The sequence below is a fragment of the Callospermophilus lateralis genome, chromosome 4, assembly GCF_048772815.1.
Source record: "Callospermophilus lateralis isolate mCalLat2 chromosome 4, mCalLat2.hap1, whole genome shotgun sequence".
Lineage (NCBI taxonomy): Eukaryota > Metazoa > Chordata > Mammalia > Rodentia > Sciuridae > Callospermophilus > Callospermophilus lateralis.
The window spans coordinates 51449391-51468867 of record NC_135308.1 but is presented as its reverse complement, the minus strand read 5'-3'; the positions used below and the strand labels follow the sequence as shown (position 1 = coordinate 51468867).

Genomic DNA, 19477 nt, shown 5'->3' with positions numbered 1-19477 from the left:
TTTAGATTTGGGAAATTTTCTGCTATTATGTCATTAGAAAAGATTACTTATTCCCTTGGTTTGTATCTTTATGCCTTCATATATTCTGATAAATCTTAAATTTGGTCCTTCCATGTTACCCCATATTTCTTGGAAGTTCTATTCATGGTTCCTTACCATCTTCTCTGTATGATCAACTTTATTTTCAAGAGTATACATTTTGTCTTTGTTGCTTGAGGTTCTGTCTTCCAAGTGGTCTAGTCTGTTGATGACATATTCCATTGAATTTTTAATTTGGTTTATTTTCTCCTTAATTTTGTGGATTTCTGCTTGATTTTTTTTTTATGATCTATGCCTGATTATTGAAGTGATCATTTACTTTCTGTATTTTCTCTATGATATCACCAGTCCTTCTCTGACATTTCTTCTACTGCATTATCTATGCATTCTATTGTTGGGACATCTTGGTTTGTTTGAGGTGCTTTGTTCTCTTGTTATTTTCATGTTCTTTGTATGTCTTCCCATCTAGCAGTATGGATCAGAGGCAGCACAGTTTCTACCCTGTAGTCTTATAGTGTTCCTGAGGCTTCTAACACCTCACCTTTAAGGAGGAGACCAATATTAACAGCACCAACTGCAAACAATATACAACCTTCAACCAAATATCTCCTATTAAGGTGTTTACAGTTTTGTCAAATAAACAGCAATGATGTATTCAATTATTGTCCTCAATATAATAGTAAGTTTGCTAAAACGGTTTACTGTTTCAAATGATGGACAAAGAGGGAACAGAAGTCGAAATGGATTTGACATTTATGAAGGAGAAGGAGAGAAGATAGAGGTAAAAATTTATAGTAAGAGCATAGGAGGAATTAATAGAGGTTAGCTGTTAGCATGAGAAAAGTGAGAGAGAATCCAGGGAGACAGATAAGTGAGAGAACAAATGTATACAGATTTAGAAACAAAGGTAAAAATATAAGGATACACAACAAAGTGTAATATTCAATTCAAACATTTCATTCATCAAAGACAGTAGAGATGTGAGATGGGAGGTGGGAAGAGAGAAAAAAAGAGAGAATAGAGAGAAATTCTCAATGGAAAATTGAACAATTGCTTTTGTTGGCTTTCAAAAAATTTTCTCAGCTGCCAATACGTGGGGAATCTGAAGTTTTATGGTAGCTTCAGTCTGGTGGGTTCCAGACCTCTTCTAGTCTTCCTACCCATTGTAGATGGCCCCTTATGTCATCCCTGCCCACTTCAGGATTCACTAAATGTCTCCACTAAGTTGGAGAGAACCCGTTTTTTTTCCCCCCCAGTTTCTCCAACCCGTGCTTCCCCCCACACTTAGGGAACTGCCTCCAGTCTCTGGCTTTCCACAGGCTTTCTAAGCCCAGACTGGCCCACACAGACCCAGGTGCAATTTGACGGATTTGAACCTGTTGGAGATGGTGGCAGTGGCAGCAGCAAACCTGCAGTCCCCTTGGCTCTGGACTCCTAGGCCCTCACTGGTGTCCCAAAATGGTGGTGGTCATGTATAACCAAACCTGCAGTATTTTCTCTGCTTGAATCCTGAGTCACGGGTCCATTCCTAGTTTTTGAGGAGTTCCATACTGTTTCCAAGTGGTTATACTAATTTGCTTCCCTACTAACAATATATAAGTGTATTTTTTCCCAAATCCTCATCAGAATTTATTATTTGTATCTTTAATCACTGTCATTCTAACTGGTGTGAGATGAAATCTCAGTGCAGTTTTCATTTACATTTCCCTGATTGACAGATATGTTGAATATTTTTTCTTATATTTATTTGTAATTTGTATTTCTTCTTTTGAGAAGTGTTTATTGAGTTCACTTTCCCATTTGTTCATTGGATTTTTGTTGTTGTTAAATTTTGGGGTTCCTTATGTATTCTAGATATTAATCCCCTGTCAAAGGCGTAGCTGGCAGAGATATTTTTCCATTCTCTAGTCTCTCTCTTCACACTCTTGTTTTCTATGTTGTGTAGAAGCTTTTCAATTTGATGTTTTCTCACTTATTAATTCTTGGTTTGATTTCTTGAACTTTAGGAGGTCTTCTTAAAGAAGTCAGTGCTTGTGCAAATATGTTGGAGTGTTGACCCTATATTTTCTTCTCACAGTTGAAAATTTTCTGGTCTAATTCCTAGTTCTTTGTTCACTTTGAATTTACTTTTGCCCAGGGTGGGAGATAATGATCTAGTTTCATTCTCCTAGATATAGACATTCAGTTTTCCCAGCACCATTTGTTTAAAAGCTTGTCTTTTCTCCAACATATACTTTTCTCACCTTTGTTAAGTCTCAGATTACTGTATCTATGTGGATTTGCCCTGTAACTTTTATTCTATTTACTGGTATTTAGGTCTGTTTTAATGGCAATACCATGCTGTTCTTGTTACTGTAGATTAGTAGTATAATTGGAGATCAAGAATTATGATGCCTCCTTCATCAGTCTTCTTGTTCAGTATTCTTTTGGCTATTCTAGGTTTTTTTGTTCTTCCTTATAAACTTTTCATTATGTTTCTCCATCAGTGAAGAATATCACAGTCATTGTGATGGGAATTGCATTGGATCTGTTTAAGATTTTTGGTAATATGGCCATTTTGACAATATTAATTCTGCCTGTTCAAAGTATGGTTGGTCTATTGATCTTCTAAGATCTTCAATTTCTTTCTTGAGTATTCTACAGTTTTTATTGTAGAGGTTTTCATTTCCATGTTAGATGTACCCCTAATATTTTTTTAAGGCTATTGTGAATGGGATAGTTTCCCTGATTTATTTCTCAACTGATTGGAGTATAAGAAAGCTGTTATGTATGTAGGTTCCATATCCTGCTACATTGCTAAATTTGTTTATCAGCTCTAGAAGTCTTCGGGTGGAGTTTTCTCGTATTCTACATATAGGATTCAGTCATCAACAAACAGAGGTAATTTGACTTTTCTATTTGTATCCCTTTAATTTTTCTCTTTTCTGTTTCTTCTGGCTAGAGATTAAAGAATTATATCAGATAGGAGTGATGAGAATGGACATGCTTCTTCCTGATTTGGGGGGAAATGCTTTCACTTTTTTTCCACTCAGTATGATGCTGGCTTGGGTTTCTCATATATACTCCTTATGATGTTGATGTGAGTTCTTTCTAAGTCTAGTTTCTCCTGCATTTTTGACAAAAATAGGTGCTGGAATTTACGAAATACTTTTCTGAATCTATTGAGATGATCATTGCCATTCTTGATCATGGTATATTATCTTCTTACTGTGTTCTTAAATACGGTTTCTTAATATTTTATTAAGTATTTTCAGTATATTTTCATTTGAAATATTAATCTATAGTTTTCTTTCCTTGATGTGTCTTTGTCTGGTTTAGGTATCAGGGTGATACTGGTTTCATAGAATGAAATTGGAATTTTTATTTCATGGAATAATTTGAAGAAGATTGGCATTATTTCTTCTTTAAGGATCTGGTAGAATTCAGTTGAGAATCTCTGTGGTCCTGGGATTTTCTCTGTTGGATGACTTTCTCTGTTGATTGCTGCTTTAATCACATTGCTTGATATTGTTTTGTGTATATTTTCTATAGTCTCTTGGTTTAATTTAGGTAAGTCATATGTATCTGGAAATTTGTCAATATCTTCTCATTTTTACATTTTTAGTTTTTTGGAGTATTAATTTTCAAAATAGTTTCAAATGAACCTTCTGATTTTAGACTTGTCTGTAGTGACAGATTTTTCATCCCTAATTTGTTGAATTGGATCTTCTGCTTATGATTTTCTTAATTTGGCTAAAGTTCATCAATCCTGTTTATCTTTTCTTTGTTGTATTGATAATTTTTATTGTTTTTTTTTAGATCTCAATTTCATCTGTGAAATTACTTCCTGTCTTCTATTAATATTGGGATAGTTTGTTCTTTCCTCTTTAGGACCTAGAGGTATAACATTAGATTATTATTATTTTTTTTAATTTTCTAACACTTGCTTTGTATTCAAAATGTGGTGTCTTTACAAAGAAAGTGAGTTTGCTTGACAATGGCTCAAAATAGTTTATAGATGTCTGTTAGGTTCATTTTATTAGTAGCATTTTTTTTTTTTAGTTCTGAGGGGTCTTTACTCAGTTTCAGTTTGGATGACCTATCTGTTGAGAGAAGTGTATTGAAATTAACCAGTATTATTTTATTGGGATCTATTTGAATATTTCTGTTGACTATTGTTTGTTTTATATATGTAGGTGCACCATTGTTTTGAGACATAAATATTTACAATCATATATTTTGTTGGATGGTTCTCTTAACCACTATGAAGTTACCTTCCTTGTTTCTTTTACTTAATTTTAATTTGAAGGCTACTTTGTCAGATATGAGAGTAGCTATTCCTGTTTGCTTTTGGTCTTTCCTCCCAGTCTGTGGATGTCTTTTCCTATAAGGGGAATCTTTTAAAACAACTATGGTTGGGTCTTGTTATATTGAACTAAGACAATCTATGCCTTTTGATTGGAGCATCTAGACCATTTAAATTCAGTATTATTTTACAGTGATGATTTTTATTTCCTGCCATTTTGATTTATTTCTAATATTAAATACAGATTTGATTCTTATTCAATTGACTCTTCTTCCAGTGCAATTCATCCTTTGCTTGTTCTCATTTTTATTTTACCTTTCTTCTGGGTGAAATATTTTACTGAATATGTTTACTAGTGTTTAGTAGGGTTGGCTTAGTGGTTATGAATTGTTATAATTTATATGAATCATAGTAGGTTTTCCTTTCATCTTCAGTTTGAAAAGATAGCTTTCCCAGACACAACAATCTTGGTTGGCACCCACTAATTTTAAAGTTTGGTATATATTATTCCAGGTCCTCCTGCTTTTTCTTTTTTTTTTTCATTTTTTTTATTGTTGGTTGTTCAAAACATTACATAGTTCTTGATATATCATATTTCACACTTTGATTCAAGTGGGTTATGAACTCCCATTTTTACCCCGTATACAGATTGCAGAATCACATCAGTTACATTTCCACTGCTTTTTCATTTATTTCAAGAGAATTTGTAATTGCTCGTTGGTGCCATTTTATTATAACTGCCTTCTAATCATTTTAAAAGTAGCTCTCATGTGTTATACATCTTAATGTTGGCATCACTTGATTTCCTTTTTCTGATTCTTATTGTGATTTTCTTTATTATTGGTACAATGAGTGATTTTGATTATACCCTTAACATTTACTGAAGAGTACTCCTGATCTTATTTAAACATTCTCTTTTAGAAGGCAGCCTTCTAGTTTAATTTTACGTGTAGTGTGGCCTGATATTCCAAGGGCAATGTAACTTCTTAGGACTTGCCTGTGCTGAATCTCCTGATTTTTCTGAAGTGATTAAACTATAAATTTATATGGTCCTTTCCTGGGCCAAATGGTATTGATATGGGGGAATGGGTGATGAATACCTGTGGGATGAATAGCAATTCCTCTGGTTATCAGAGGAATGAGTGTCATTGTCCTTCTTTCTCTCTCTTTTTATGACCCTTAGTAAGGATTTCTCCTGTCTGGCTGAACTTTTACTGTATGGTTATTAGAAAATATCTTACAGGGATCCTATCCTTTCTCTTGGAGCATGTTCAGGAATTGGTAAATTTGTATTGCTTTCTATTTCTGGGAAGTGATTTGGGACCTGCTTTCTCTTCTACATTTTGTCTGCTACTATTGCTTAACATGAAGTAGGGTATTATATTCCTGTGTGCAGACATTTCTAGTGATGTGGGTGGGTCCAGCATTTTGCTGTCATTGTGTGCTAAATAAAAATGGATTAGCTCACCTGGGCTCTATTGACTACCACAGAGAATAGATCTAGCTTGCCACTCTCCATGAGTAGAGGTAAGGGTATTGTGTAAATTAAAATAAACAAACAAACAAACAAAAGTGGCCAGTGATGCCTGGGAGCTAACAGACTCATAAGAGACCAATGTGATGACCTGAAATTTTCACAGTATTGACTACTATAGGAACAGAACTGACTCTAGAGATCACTAGAATTTAAAGGTAGGGAAAAAGGAATTCACTAAAGGAATGTTAGGGGAGAGCTGGGAAAAAAATAAGACTTTGAAAGTCAATGGTAGGGAAAGCTTGAAGTAATGATCATCAGTGATTTCTCAAGCAAGATATTAAGAAGAAATCAAAGTGAGGGAATGTCATTTATTATACTTTTAGGTAGCCCAGAAAAATTAATTGAATGTTTGCAGTTGATATTAGCTGTATTCTGTTAATTATAAGTTAGGAAGGATAAGAAAGTAGTTCACAAAATAATTAGAATTATAGCAAGAAATGTGTGAAGTAGGTTGATAATCCTCATGGTTTATAGGCAGAAGACAGTTTAAAGGATCAAGAGTAAGGACACAGAATATCAGATGACTGGTATTATGATGATAGCTAAATCTGAGTGCTTGATGATATCTAGGGAGTAAGAATAAAACTGAGGACTTCATTTAGAAATCAATTATGAATATATCTTCCTTCTTAGGGTGATTGCTTTTATCAAGGAAATGTTGAAGATATTCCACAATCTGCTGTGACACTAAACGTCTGCTCAGGACTCAGGTAATGGCATGATCTGAAGGTGGACATTGATTGAGGTCTTTTGTCAACTCTTGATTTTTAGAATAGAGTGAGACAAAAGAATATAGTTTTTGATTGTGTTTCTTTTCATATACTTTGTTTCCTCCTCTTGTGCCTATCCTTCCTCGTATTTGTCTTCTTTGTTTTGCCATCCTAAGAAAAAGCCCCTTACTAGCATGAAGAATTTTTATGTTTCTCTGCCGTATTAGAACCACAACTCACTTTAAATGCTACAACAGAGGGAAGATCTGTATAAAACTGGTTTTGAAACTTAATTCAAGTGCGAGCTATTCTTGATATAAGATTACAGAGAAATGCAAATTAAAACCACTCTAAGATACCATCTCACTCCAATAAGAATGGCAGCCATTATGAAGTCAAACAACAATAAGTGCTGGCGAGGATGTGGGGAAAAGGTACACTCATACATTGCTGGTGGGACTGCAAATTGGTGCAGCCAATTTGGAAAGCAGTATGGAGATTCCTTGGAAAGCTGGGAATGGAACCACCACTTATCCCAGCTATTTCCCTTCTCGGACTATACCCAAAAGACCTAAAAAGAGCATACTACAAGGACACAGCCACATCAATGTTTATAGTAGCACAATTCACAATAGCTAGAATATGGAACTAACCTAGATGCCCTTCAATAGATGAATGGATTAAAAAATGTGGCATTTATACACAATGGAATATTACTCAGCACTAAAAACTAACAAGAACATGGCATTTGCAGGCAAATGGATGGCATTAGAGCAGATTATGGTAAGTGAAGTTAGCCAATCCCTAAAAAACAAATGCTTGAATGTCTTCTCTGATATAAGGGGGTGACTCAAAATGGGATAGGGAGGAAGAGCATGAGAAGAAGACTACCACTAAATAGGTAAGAGAGGTGGGAGGGAAAAAGAGGGAGAAGGGGAGTTGCACGGAAGATGGATGGAGAACCTCATTGTTATACAGAATATATATATGATGTTGTAATGAGAAAAAGAAAAAAAGTGTATCACATTAGATTGGATAGAGAGAAAGGATGGGAGAGGAGGGGAGGAGTAGGAGGGATAGGGAGGTTAGCAGAATAGAATAGACAATATGATTGATGTATGTACATTCCATGTATGTATCTGCTGTCATGTATGACTAAAAAATAAAAATTGTATGATAAAAAATGTTGCTTAAGATATCAATGTATATTTTTCAATGGGAAATTTGAACTAATTAAACTTTCATTTCTTTTACTGTATTTGAATATTTAGGGGATTCTTGCTGTTAGAGAATGTCAGTTATGGGATTGAACCTTTGGAATCTTCAGCTGTATTTGAACATATGATTTACCAAATAAATAATGATCAAGTTGAATATCCCCCCTTAACAGAAGGTTACTCTAGGACCCACTATATAGGTCAGCCTTACAGGATTCTTGTGAAAACAGACGTGAGTAACCCTTGTTATTATTATCTTCGTATGTTATGTTAAAGTTGTTCACTTTGAAATTTTGAGGTTTGATACATTTGGAAAACAAACTTAAAATGATAATTACAATATTAAAAGCTTTTATTTTGGGGTCTTTTTCGTAGAAAATACAACAGATGAAAACCCCAATGGCATGATTTTTATGCACAAACATAAGGTTTCTTTTTACTGCATATGTACACTAATAGTTTAATGATTTCAAAAGGTATATGTTATTACTCTGGAACCATTATCTTTGTCAATTCAAAGTCTTTGTTTAAAAAAGTGTGTTATTTTGATAAAAAGTTTAAAAGTAGGATGGAGACAATATAATTATTAACAATTGTCTCAAACCTCAATATCAAAAGAGAGCAGTGTTAGAATTTGGGCACATTTGTTCTGATTGTTTTCATTTTATCAACTATGCATGTAGATTTTTGAATGTATAGACTTTTAAAATAATATAATAGTCTAAATTTCTTTGAAATTTTCATCTTGCTAGATGATAATACTTTATTGAATTCTTACATTTATTATTTTAAAAATTAATATGGCTTAACTTATCTATCAATATACTAAAGAAAAAATTAAATGGAAATATACCAAAACACCATTTTTAGAACTAAATTATTTGCTTCATGCACTGTTATCATTTTGATGTAAATTATTTTTCTTTTTCTGACATAATTATATATGTTTAAATTTAAATTTATTCATTTTATAACACTGTATTATTTATTTTTTAATACTTTTTAACTTTTTTTAAATTTATTTTTTAGGTGTAGATGGACACAACACAATGCCTTTATTTTTATGTGGTGCTGAGGATCTAACCCGGGTCCTGGCCATGCTAGGCGAGCGCTCTACCGCTGAGCCACAATCCCAGCCCAACACTGTATTATTTTGAAGTCTTATTTTTCTGTTTAATCAATAATTGACTTTTAAAGTGTACAAAGCTTTTGAACAATCAAACTTCTTATAGATAATTACATTTAACAATATTATAACAATAATATATTTAAAAAATATTTTTGATGTACATCTGAACTTCTCTCTTTAGAATGATTTTATAACTTACATGTGGTTATCAGTGGAAAATAAATTATTTTCTTTCCACACATTGTCATCAACACTGCTTCACATTAAAGGAAAGTCAAACAAAATAACAATAAATGAAGCTTGAATTTAATATATGACATAGTCTATCTCTCTGTTTCCTTACTTTGCTTTTATTTATTTTGCAAAGGTATTAATAAAAGGACAGGTCAAGAAAATTGACCTTTGAGAAAACCACAAACATCAGAATTAATAGGTAGAAATAAAGCATAATTTTTAGTGAAACTGAAAAATGATGCCCAACTTCACATTGGCCCTTTGGAAACACTCTTTGTGATGTGACACAAAATTGTACACAGTTGAAGGAAATATTCACCACTGAAACTGAGCCTTACACAGAAAGTAAATTGAAAAACTTTGAAGGATTCTATGAATACACTTCTTCAGCAAGAGAAAAACACGAGAATTGATGTGTTAGGAAAGACAATTTAGAAATTGTTTGGAACCATCCTCCTCCAGTGAATCAGTAATAGTAATAATAGTAATAATAGTAATAATCACCTCCATCTGCCTGAGTTTGAATTGCAAATCTGACATCACAAGAATGTGGACAACTCACATAATTATGTAAAAAGTGTTTATATTTTATCATTTATTAAAAATATAATAACAAAAATTAATAATATTAACTAGTAATGTGCAATTATTACAATGTTTAAATGTGGAAATTATTTAGCATAGTATGTAGAGAATAAAAGCAAACAATGAATGTTAATACTATAACTATTACTATTTTCTTACCACATTTTTTGATGTAGTGGAGCACATAATCAAGCAGTTATGAAAAGTTTGGTTAAGCAGTTATGAAAACTTATGAAAAGTTTCAAAGACAAAACAGAAGCAAATAGTTCCAAATTTCAGAAACTATTAAGAAGTCCCTGCATAGATGTCATTACAGGAGTAGAGATAACTGGGTATTGGTACATATTTGTGAATTTCATATCTTTCATGGGGGATCTCAATCATTACTTTTCATTTTCAATTTGATAGATTTAAATTTTAAATTTATATATATATATATATATATATATATATAAATTTAAATCTATATGTGCAAAACTGCTTTATAGGCACAAATAAGTGAATATCTACAAGATTTTTTAAAAGAATGAAAAATAACATAGAATCTATTTAGACATGTTCTTACATATGTGAAAGGACACCAATAAACATAGAGTGTAAATTTCTTTCTTATAAATACAGTTGAAAACAGAACCAGCAGTCAAACGAAATATGATAAAGAGCTTTAAAACCTGAACACATCTGTTTATCCCTTCTCCTGTCTTAAACCCCAATAAAAAGGCATCAACATGCAGAGACAAGCAGTATAGGAGAAGAGTAACAGCAGTAGAACTTGAATAGAAGAGAGAGAGCAGCTGATTTAGCCTCTCCAAAACTGATCTTATCCTAGAAATGAAGACAAGCTAGCAAATTAGAGGACAGTTATTTATATTGCAGAAACATACAACAAATTTCTGGGTTTGTCTATTTAAATTCATTAGTTAGTGGATATGAAGGTATCTTCAGAGGGAATTTGGGCAAAAATTTAGAAAAGCCATCTTCTCCTAAGCAACTGCATTTTATAGACAGATGGAAAGCAAACTTTTGGGAGTGTTTGAGGTCATGATGCCAGACACAGATGTTCTGCTGTCTCTCACAATTAAGAGGGAAAAAAAACACTGAACCTGCCATGGTTAAATTAAATGTGTGGCACATGGGGTAATGGGAACCAGGATTTGATATTCTTCTAAGGAGTTATATTGGAAGGTGATTCTAACTAACCAAAGAAAATACCTAGCCATATTGATAGCAAAGCTGTTTTTTTTTTAAATCAAAGACAAAATAAAAAATAAATTACTCTCTGTGAGGATTCCTTCCCATAAAACACTACAAAATCACAGAAGTTAGAATAAGCTGTTACTATTAGATTCTTAATATGGAAGGATTGGATAAAATGAGGAAAAACACCATTATTCTCTTTGTTCACATTGTTAATATTTAATGCCATGATCACTAGTGCTCTCTTCACTTGATTTTATTCAGTCACAGAATGATAACAGTGTAATATGGAAGACAGAAACATGGCAAAATTATAGTTAAATTTTGAACTAAAAAAGAGTATAGAGGATGAGGACAAAAAAATTACTATTAGTATCCTTTGAAGGATGTGAGAAAGTATTGATCCACCAAATCAAAATCAGGCATTATTAAAAAATAAAATTTAGCAGATTCACAAAAGTTATTGGAAACTTAATAAATGAAATAGAACCAAAGATCATTGGTTAATGAATTTTTCACAATGTTGCTAAGGATTTTCAAAGGCTAATCAATTCTTAAGAAATGGTGAGAGAATATTGGATGTTCATACAGAATGACATGAGTTCTGAACTTTATACAAAAATTGAATTCACTCTAGACTTAATGGCCAAAGCTAAATGAAATTTTTAGTAGGAAATTCAGTAGAAACCAAGTTAATGAACTGCAAATGTGTGAAAAGAGATATTCAACATTATCAAGCACCTGAGAAATTCACATCAAACCTCAAAGAGATATTAATATAGAACAGCAGGATTGGATAAAATGAGGAAGATAAAGTACCAAACCTAGAGAAGGATGTAGAACAATTGGGACTATATTAATTCTTAGTGAGAATGCATAATGATCAACTTAATTTGGAAAGTCACTTGTCTCTTTCATAAAACTTTACATACCCACAATTACTGTATAAGTAATCCAAGCAACCATCATCAGTCTTGTGTCTAAATGAATTGTGATATACCTTTAAAATGACAACAAATCTGTTGAACTACTAATAATGCCAAAGATACGAAGGAATGCTGACTGTCACAAGCCAAGATTACATACCAAATGAGGCCACTTACATAAATTCTGGAATAGATTATTCTAACCTGTGGTGTGAGAAAGCTATTTACATGGAAGAACATGATGGAAAGATTCTTTCTCTTAATTATGGCAATGGTTATGTGAGTTGATAACATTAGTTATAAATCATAACTGTATCCATAAATGGATGTATTTTATTGATTGAAAACCTTATTAAAGTTAATAAAGTCAAAGTACAAAGAACATGAAAATACAGATCAGGTTTAGACAAGTGCTGATGGAAATTTATTTTGAAGATGGTGATGTGGGAGTGTTCTGCAAGGCACATGGGAATGCTTTGAGAGGAAGAAACCATGGATTGCCATCTCATTTCAGTGATTTTTTTGAAGATTCTAATTGGCAAGAATATAAAGTGGAATGCTGTTGACTTGTTTCTTTATTTGGATTCTTACCTTCTAAATGATCATCCATACTCTTAATTTCATATAACACATCTATATCCATGTATCTAATGTGTTTTGTATCTAATGTGTTTCTCTGAATGTACAGAATACATATATATATACATGTCTATAGCATAGTTAATTACATGTAAGAATTTTTAAAAAGTTTTATTTCACTCTTGTCCTCTATTTCACAGAAAACTTCAGAGATAACATTGAAAACAACACTGAAAATACAAATCATAATAGATAAAGCAATGGTAGGTATTATTGATATATTTTATTAGATTTTGCTTTGTATTGGAATTCAGGGGAATATGAATAAGAAACTTTTGATTTTTTACAATAGGGATATATTTTATTCTATTCAAAATATGTGCTGAAGCACATATTTTAGTACATAAAGAAACATTGTACATTGCCTTTACACTGACATAAAGAGACCAGGTTTTATGTGTTGTCCTTCAAATCAGTATAGAATTATAGAAATAATGTAGCACTCTGTATGGAAGGGCTCTACTATACTGTAGCCTACTGAGTTATAATTAACTGTGGATTCTTCTAGGTGCACTCCAATATTTAATGAAATTCTTTTCTAAATCTCTTTCCATATAAGCTATTTTATTAAATGCTAAATTGGAGAAACTTTTTTAAAATAAAACTTTCTTAAAATATTACTTTGTTTAATAATTGGTTCTTTCTCAGAACTTCTATTTTAATTAAGTTTCTAATTGTTGTTTAAAGAAATTAAAAGAAATTTCATGTTTCTACTCTTACTCATAATTTCCAAAGTTTTCATTCCTTCTAATAGGTGTGCATGACTGATATTTCTTTTAGCCTCCTGAATTCTCTCCATTGTTTGTTCTTGTGAAATTATGTTACTTTCATCCTTTTTAAACTTTTTATCTGGAAATAATTTCAAGCTTTCAGGAAATTTGTAGGGATATGAATATTATATAGAACACCATTATTCTCTTTGTTCACATTAATATTTAATGCCATGATCACTAGTGCTCTCTCCACTTGATTTTAAAATGTAAGTTGCAAACCATTTCATGAAGCATAACTCTGAAGTACTTTATTGGGTGCTTACTTTGCGTTTGAAGAGCATTGTGTCATATAATCACAACAGTGTTATTCCATTCAATTAAAGTAGCATTGCTAAAATGCTTTGTGATGTCCACTGTAATTTAATGTCATCGAATTAAGGTAATACTATCTAAGAATGCTCTGAATTTGGTGTCAACATACCTTATATACAATCAGAGATATGATAAATTGTGGTATAAAGGTGTATTAAGAATCGTGTTGCAAATAATAATAATAATAATAATAATAGAGCTCATGTATAATGGCATAATTTGGAGTGAACATACTTTATATACAGAGTTATGAAAAATGGTGTTGTGAATGGATAATTATGATTGTAATGCATTTCACTACTGTCATGTATGTAAGAAATTTTTAAAAAGTTAAAAAAAATAAACAAGTAAAAAAAAAGTACTTTTTATGTCTTACTATAGGTCAGTTTATATAAGACAGTTATCTATAGCCTTTCATTGTTAACATAAGTTTGTACATAAATACATAAAAACCATACCATATATATTAATAATATTAATATATTATTAATAATATATGTTATCAATATTACATGTAATACCAATATGTAATAGCCAGTGTTTGCATGAATGTTTCAAGTCTTACATAATTTTACTGTTAATTTATCTGCTCTATCAGTATTAAGAGAATCATATAAAAATATCTCATGACACATGTCAATTTCTATTTTTAATTCAGTTAAATATTTTTTTATGTACATTGAGGTACTATTAGTTACAATCAAGTTTAGAATTTTTCCATCTTCCCGAGCTGAATATTTTATCAATAGGTTGTGATAATAATATACATTTTTCTCCCTTATCTTTATCTTTATATTTATTAACATAATAATATAGTTCTCACATAACATGTGCTTTGTGTCTAGTATTTTCCTGGTACTAGAATATATATTTTTATCCTTTGACTCTGCATATTCCCAAAGTTCTCTTATATTTTAGAGTTCTTTATTTAAACTCCCATATATTCCATTTTTATTTTCTTTGCAATGAAGTGTATTCTCTGTTACTTTTAGATTATTTATATATTTGAATTCATTTGCATAATCATACTCCATTTTGATTTTCATCTGAGGCACGTTCATTCAAACCTCACATTCTTTCTTAAGTACATGTATAATATAGTTCATTGTGGAAGGTTACCGGCTAAGATAGGAACACAATGTGAAAAACATTTCTAGAGTTCTTTAAAGAGTTAGAAGGATGCCATTTCTTTTGTCTGTATTGTAAATGTACTTGTTTTAGTACATTGTGACCAAAATCCTCAGGAAAAATAATATAGAATTGGAAAAGTGTATTGGGGGCTGACAGTTTCAGAGGTCTCAGTCCATAGATGGACAACTCCACAGATTTTGGCTCAAGATAAGGCAGAACTTTATGGTGGAAGGATATGGCTGAGGAGTGCTGCTCCATTCACAGTGGCCAGGAAGCATAGAGAGAAAGGGGAAGGGACTATGGGGAAGATGCACCCTTCCAGGGCACAGCCCTGGAGACCCATGGCCAACACTAGCACCAGATAGTCGACTCATAAAGTATGAATTTGTAAGATTACAGCTCTCACAATTTAATCATGTACCTCTGAATATTCCTGTAGAAACACAGGAGCTTTGCAGGGGGGATGCACCTGGAATCCAAACCATAGCAGTACTCTGTGTATTACATTTTATTTTTGTTAGGATACTTCTTCAATCTTGTTGGGAATCACTGAGAACTCTAAGCTGCCTATTTTTATGTTTCCATCAAACATTTAGAAATGTGTGTATGTACACAATTAGAAATAACATTTTCAGAGATAACATTATGATTTTTGTTACCTTAAAAGAAGATATGTTCTTGAAATTGTATACTATTATGGTATTCATGGCTTTGTGTTTAGAAAGTACATTGTTTATCCAGGATATATATTCAATTTGTTTAATCGGAATGAAGACAAATGATGGCAGTATATGATGGCAAATTTAGTTGTTACTAAGTTTCAGATTTGATTCCTTTTTTTTTAATCTTTATTGGCTATGTGTATCTGCAATGAGAGGATTATCACAGCTATCTTAATTTAATATTCTGAATTGCTCTTTAAAGTCTCTAGGCTTATGTCTAATGCATAGTAAACTTTTGACAAAACTTAATTCTACTTTTGCTCCTTCATTGGAGCACTTCATTATTTTAATTTTATATTAATAATTAAGAAACAAAACTGTTTTTCAGTTTGAATATATGGATTCTGACATAGATGTGGCAGTTGAGAAAGTGATCCATATCATTGGTCTTATCAATACGGTAAGTACTTGTCCTTCACATTTAACTAAGAAAAAATTCATATTAATGCATTAGCATTGCTTTTTCTTAAGTGTACTCATGCCAGCTTAGTTTCACTCAGGAGTGGATTTGTCTCACAAAACAATAAATTGAATATATTTGCACTGTGTATCAAAATGGATCCATTCTGTCACAGGATATTTAGTGTATTTCTCTATGGTTAACCCAAATTGCACACCTGTATCTTCTCTTTACAGATGTTTTCCCGGCTTAAAATGACTGTTATGCTATCTTCTTTAGAGATCTGGTCAGATCAAAATAAGATTTCAACTAATGGGAGTGCTGATGAAGTATTACAAAGATTTTTGTCATGGAAACAAACATATTTGTCTTCAAGGTCCAATAATATGGCATACTTATTAATGTAAGTACTTCATTCATATTGATAGAGGGTTTTTCAATATTTTGATGAGTTGACTATCAAAAAAGTTTTATGCATAATGTTAAAACATTTTAAAATTTGGGATAGTACTGTGTTGGCAAAATTAGAACATGAAAATCTAATAACCATGTAAGACACAAATCTTATTAAGTTGTTGTTCCCATACTGGATCAGTAATTTATGGGAATTGAAGCTGGAACTTGGACAGTATTAGGATAAACATCAGGCCTCAATGACTGTAAAGATCCTCTAACAGGTTGTCCAAACTATCATTTTAACATAAAGTGTAAATTAGTTCATAGAGTATACTAGTTGCTTATAATGCTGGTGATAGTAGGAAATATCAGTAAAATAGTAGCAAATAACAGTAAATAACTGAAATGGCCCTCTCCACCTTCCCTATGGTACAAGTAATTCTATACTGACCTAAGCTGTACCTATTTATCTGTGTCTTCCAAGAGATTTCATGAAAACTTTTGTCTTATTTGAATATTATGAATGTAAAAATAAGAGTAAAGTTTTTTAAATGGTGAATAAATTATGAATCTTCTGATGCCTTCTGTAAATCTAAGGTCACATCTGGAGATTCAGAAGTAGCATTAATGGACTAAAGTGTGAGGACACTTTGTACAAGCTATGTTCATTTTTCTGGGTACATCTCTTAGTTCTCTCTCCTCCTCACCTCCTCTAGTCCAATACTTTATTCATACTTTTAGGGTTTGTTTACTATGTGAAAATCACAATTCTTAATTTCAGATTTTAGAACACACCCAGTGTTGACAACAGTGAACTTTATTGTCATGGAAGGATTAGGTATTGCTAGGTTTTGTGCTGTGTATAAGATGATGTTAAACAGCTTTTCGAACTTAACTTCATATGAATGTGGGAGGAAACCCCCAGTAAATTATTGACAGTGTAAAACATAACATGTATATTATGATATTTATGTTTTAAAGAAAGCATAGCTTTAGTGAGGAATGCAGTTTGTCAAATGTCATTAGAAATATTTTGAAATGCATGGATTCATGAGCAAAACCTTTTTCACTTAGTTATAAGGACCATCCTAATTTTGTGGGAGCAACGTACCATGGAATGGCTTGTGATCCAAAGTTTTCTGCTGGAATCCTTCTGGTATGCATTTTGTTCTCATCTTTTCAGTAATAATATCAGGCTTAGAAAGTTCGTGCCCACTTCAATAAAAAAAAAGTATATGTAATTTACATTTACTTACGTCTTTACAAGATTATATTTTTAGCCTTTGAAACTCAAATATTGTAATCATTGAAGTGTTTGCTACTGTGGTGAAAACTCATACAATTTGCAATTTTAACCATTTTGAGTGTACAGTTCAGGAGTGTTAAACATATTTACATTGTTGTCAAATCTCCAGAATTTCATCTTGCAAAACTGAAGGTCTGTATTATATGACAACTCCTCTTTTGTACCTGATAACAATCAATAAACCCAAGTACTAATTATAATGCCCTAATAAAAAAAGAAGGGGTGCAATCTCATGAAAATAGAAGTGATATTAGTAAATAAGAAGTAGTGGATCAAGGGGGAAGGAGAAAGGGAAGAAAAGAGGAAGAACTGATAAAAATCAGCCAAATTATGCTGCATACATGTATGTGTATACCACAATGAATCCAACTTTTATTTGTAATAACAGTGTATCAGTGAATAAAAGTATTTTATTATTTTTGATTCTTTCATAACTGGAATTATTAATTTCTTTTTGAATTATCATTAGTATATAGAAACATATTTTTATGTCCTGAATTTTTGCTCAATTTGTTTACTAAACAGTTTTCTTTCTTGTGGACTCTTTAGACTTTCTAACTTGTAAAATCATGTAGACCATAAATAGAGACCATGTGCTCTAGGAATAAATCCCAGTTCATCACATTGCATTCTCCTTTTGTAGGTGCCATCAAATTCTGTTTTCTGGTCTTTTGTTGGTGGTATTTTCATCAATATTTCAAGCAAATCTTGTATATTTGAAATTTCTCCTGTTGCATTTTTATTCATTGGTTAGTTTATGTCTGTTTTAAACTTTTACTTTCTCTTCCCTTTTTTCTGAGTATCTTTAGGTATAAAGTTGGATTGTTTATTTTAGATCTCCTTTCTTTTTAATGTATGCACTTCTGGCTATAAGCTGTTTTTAAAGACTGTAAAAGTATCTTGAATTTTTCTTTTCATCTTCCTTTGTCTTAAGGTATATTCTAATTTCCTTTGTGCGTTCTTCTTTGACTTATTTGTTAAAAGTCGGTTTTAAAATTCCTACATGTTTATCAGTAATCAAGGTTTCCTTCTCTCCTTGATTTCTAGTTAGGTTCAGTTGAAATTAGAAAAGATACTCTGCATGACTTTATATTTAAAAAATTGTTTTTTAGCGGTCTATTCAGGAGAATTTTCTAAATATACTTGAGAATATTATGTATTTTAGTTGGCTGTGTAGAGTATTCTGTATACTGGTATACCAACTGGTATATCTTATTGTTCAATTTATATATTTAAGTATCAACTGCCTGGTTGTTCTGTCCCTTATCAAAAGTAAAGTACTGAAGATTCCTATTCTTATTGTGTTGCTGTGAAGTTCTCCTTTCAATATTTTTCAGATATTCCTAATACTTTTAGGTATTCTGATATTTGGTGAATTTGCACTTTAATGTGAATGTAATACCCTTCTTTTTCTCTTGTAACATTTTTGAACCATTTCTGTTATAACTACCCTTCTCTTACTTTGGTTATTATTTGCTGAAATAATTACTTTCTTTCCTTTCTTTTTCAGCCAATTTGTATTCTTAGATTTTCAAGTGATTCTTTCCAAGGCAGTGTATAGTTAGATCCTTCTTTTTTAAATCACTTCAATCATGTCTGTCTTGATTTGGGATTATAATCCACTTACATTTATAATAATTACTGATAAGGAAGAACTTATTGTTGATATTTTGTTTTCTCTGTTGATTATTTTATGTATATGTTACATATACACTGAATATCTTCTAGATGTTGTCCCTCCTTTTCTCTCTCACTAACTTCTTTGTGTTTTATTGATACTTTATGATATGCTTTGATTCTCTGATCTTTTCCTTGTGTATATATTTTATAGAATTTATTTTGATTACCATTGAAATTTCAGAAACTATCTTAAGAATTTGTCTATTATAAGCTAATAAAACTTAATGTCAAGTTACAATACACAAATTCTACTCTTTAT

General features: G+C 31.7%; 1 protein-coding gene across 1 annotated transcript in view; it reads left to right on the top strand.

Annotated features, from left to right (window-relative positions):
• The first annotated feature begins 688 nt into the window (after nucleotides 1-688).
• Nucleotides 689-19477, top strand: part of LOC143398241 (A disintegrin and metallopeptidase domain 3-like) — a 42082-nt gene continuing 23293 nt past the window's right edge. Inside the window, exons 1-7 of the mRNA XM_076855274.1 lie at nucleotides 689-820; nucleotides 6495-6571; nucleotides 7843-8020; nucleotides 12639-12701; nucleotides 15765-15836; nucleotides 16073-16239; nucleotides 17307-17388. Coding sequence (XP_076711389.1) covers nucleotides 689-820; nucleotides 6495-6571; nucleotides 7843-8020; nucleotides 12639-12701; nucleotides 15765-15836; nucleotides 16073-16239; nucleotides 17307-17388 — 771 coding nt within the window. The remainder of the gene's footprint in view (nucleotides 821-6494; nucleotides 6572-7842; nucleotides 8021-12638; nucleotides 12702-15764; nucleotides 15837-16072; nucleotides 16240-17306; nucleotides 17389-19477) is intronic.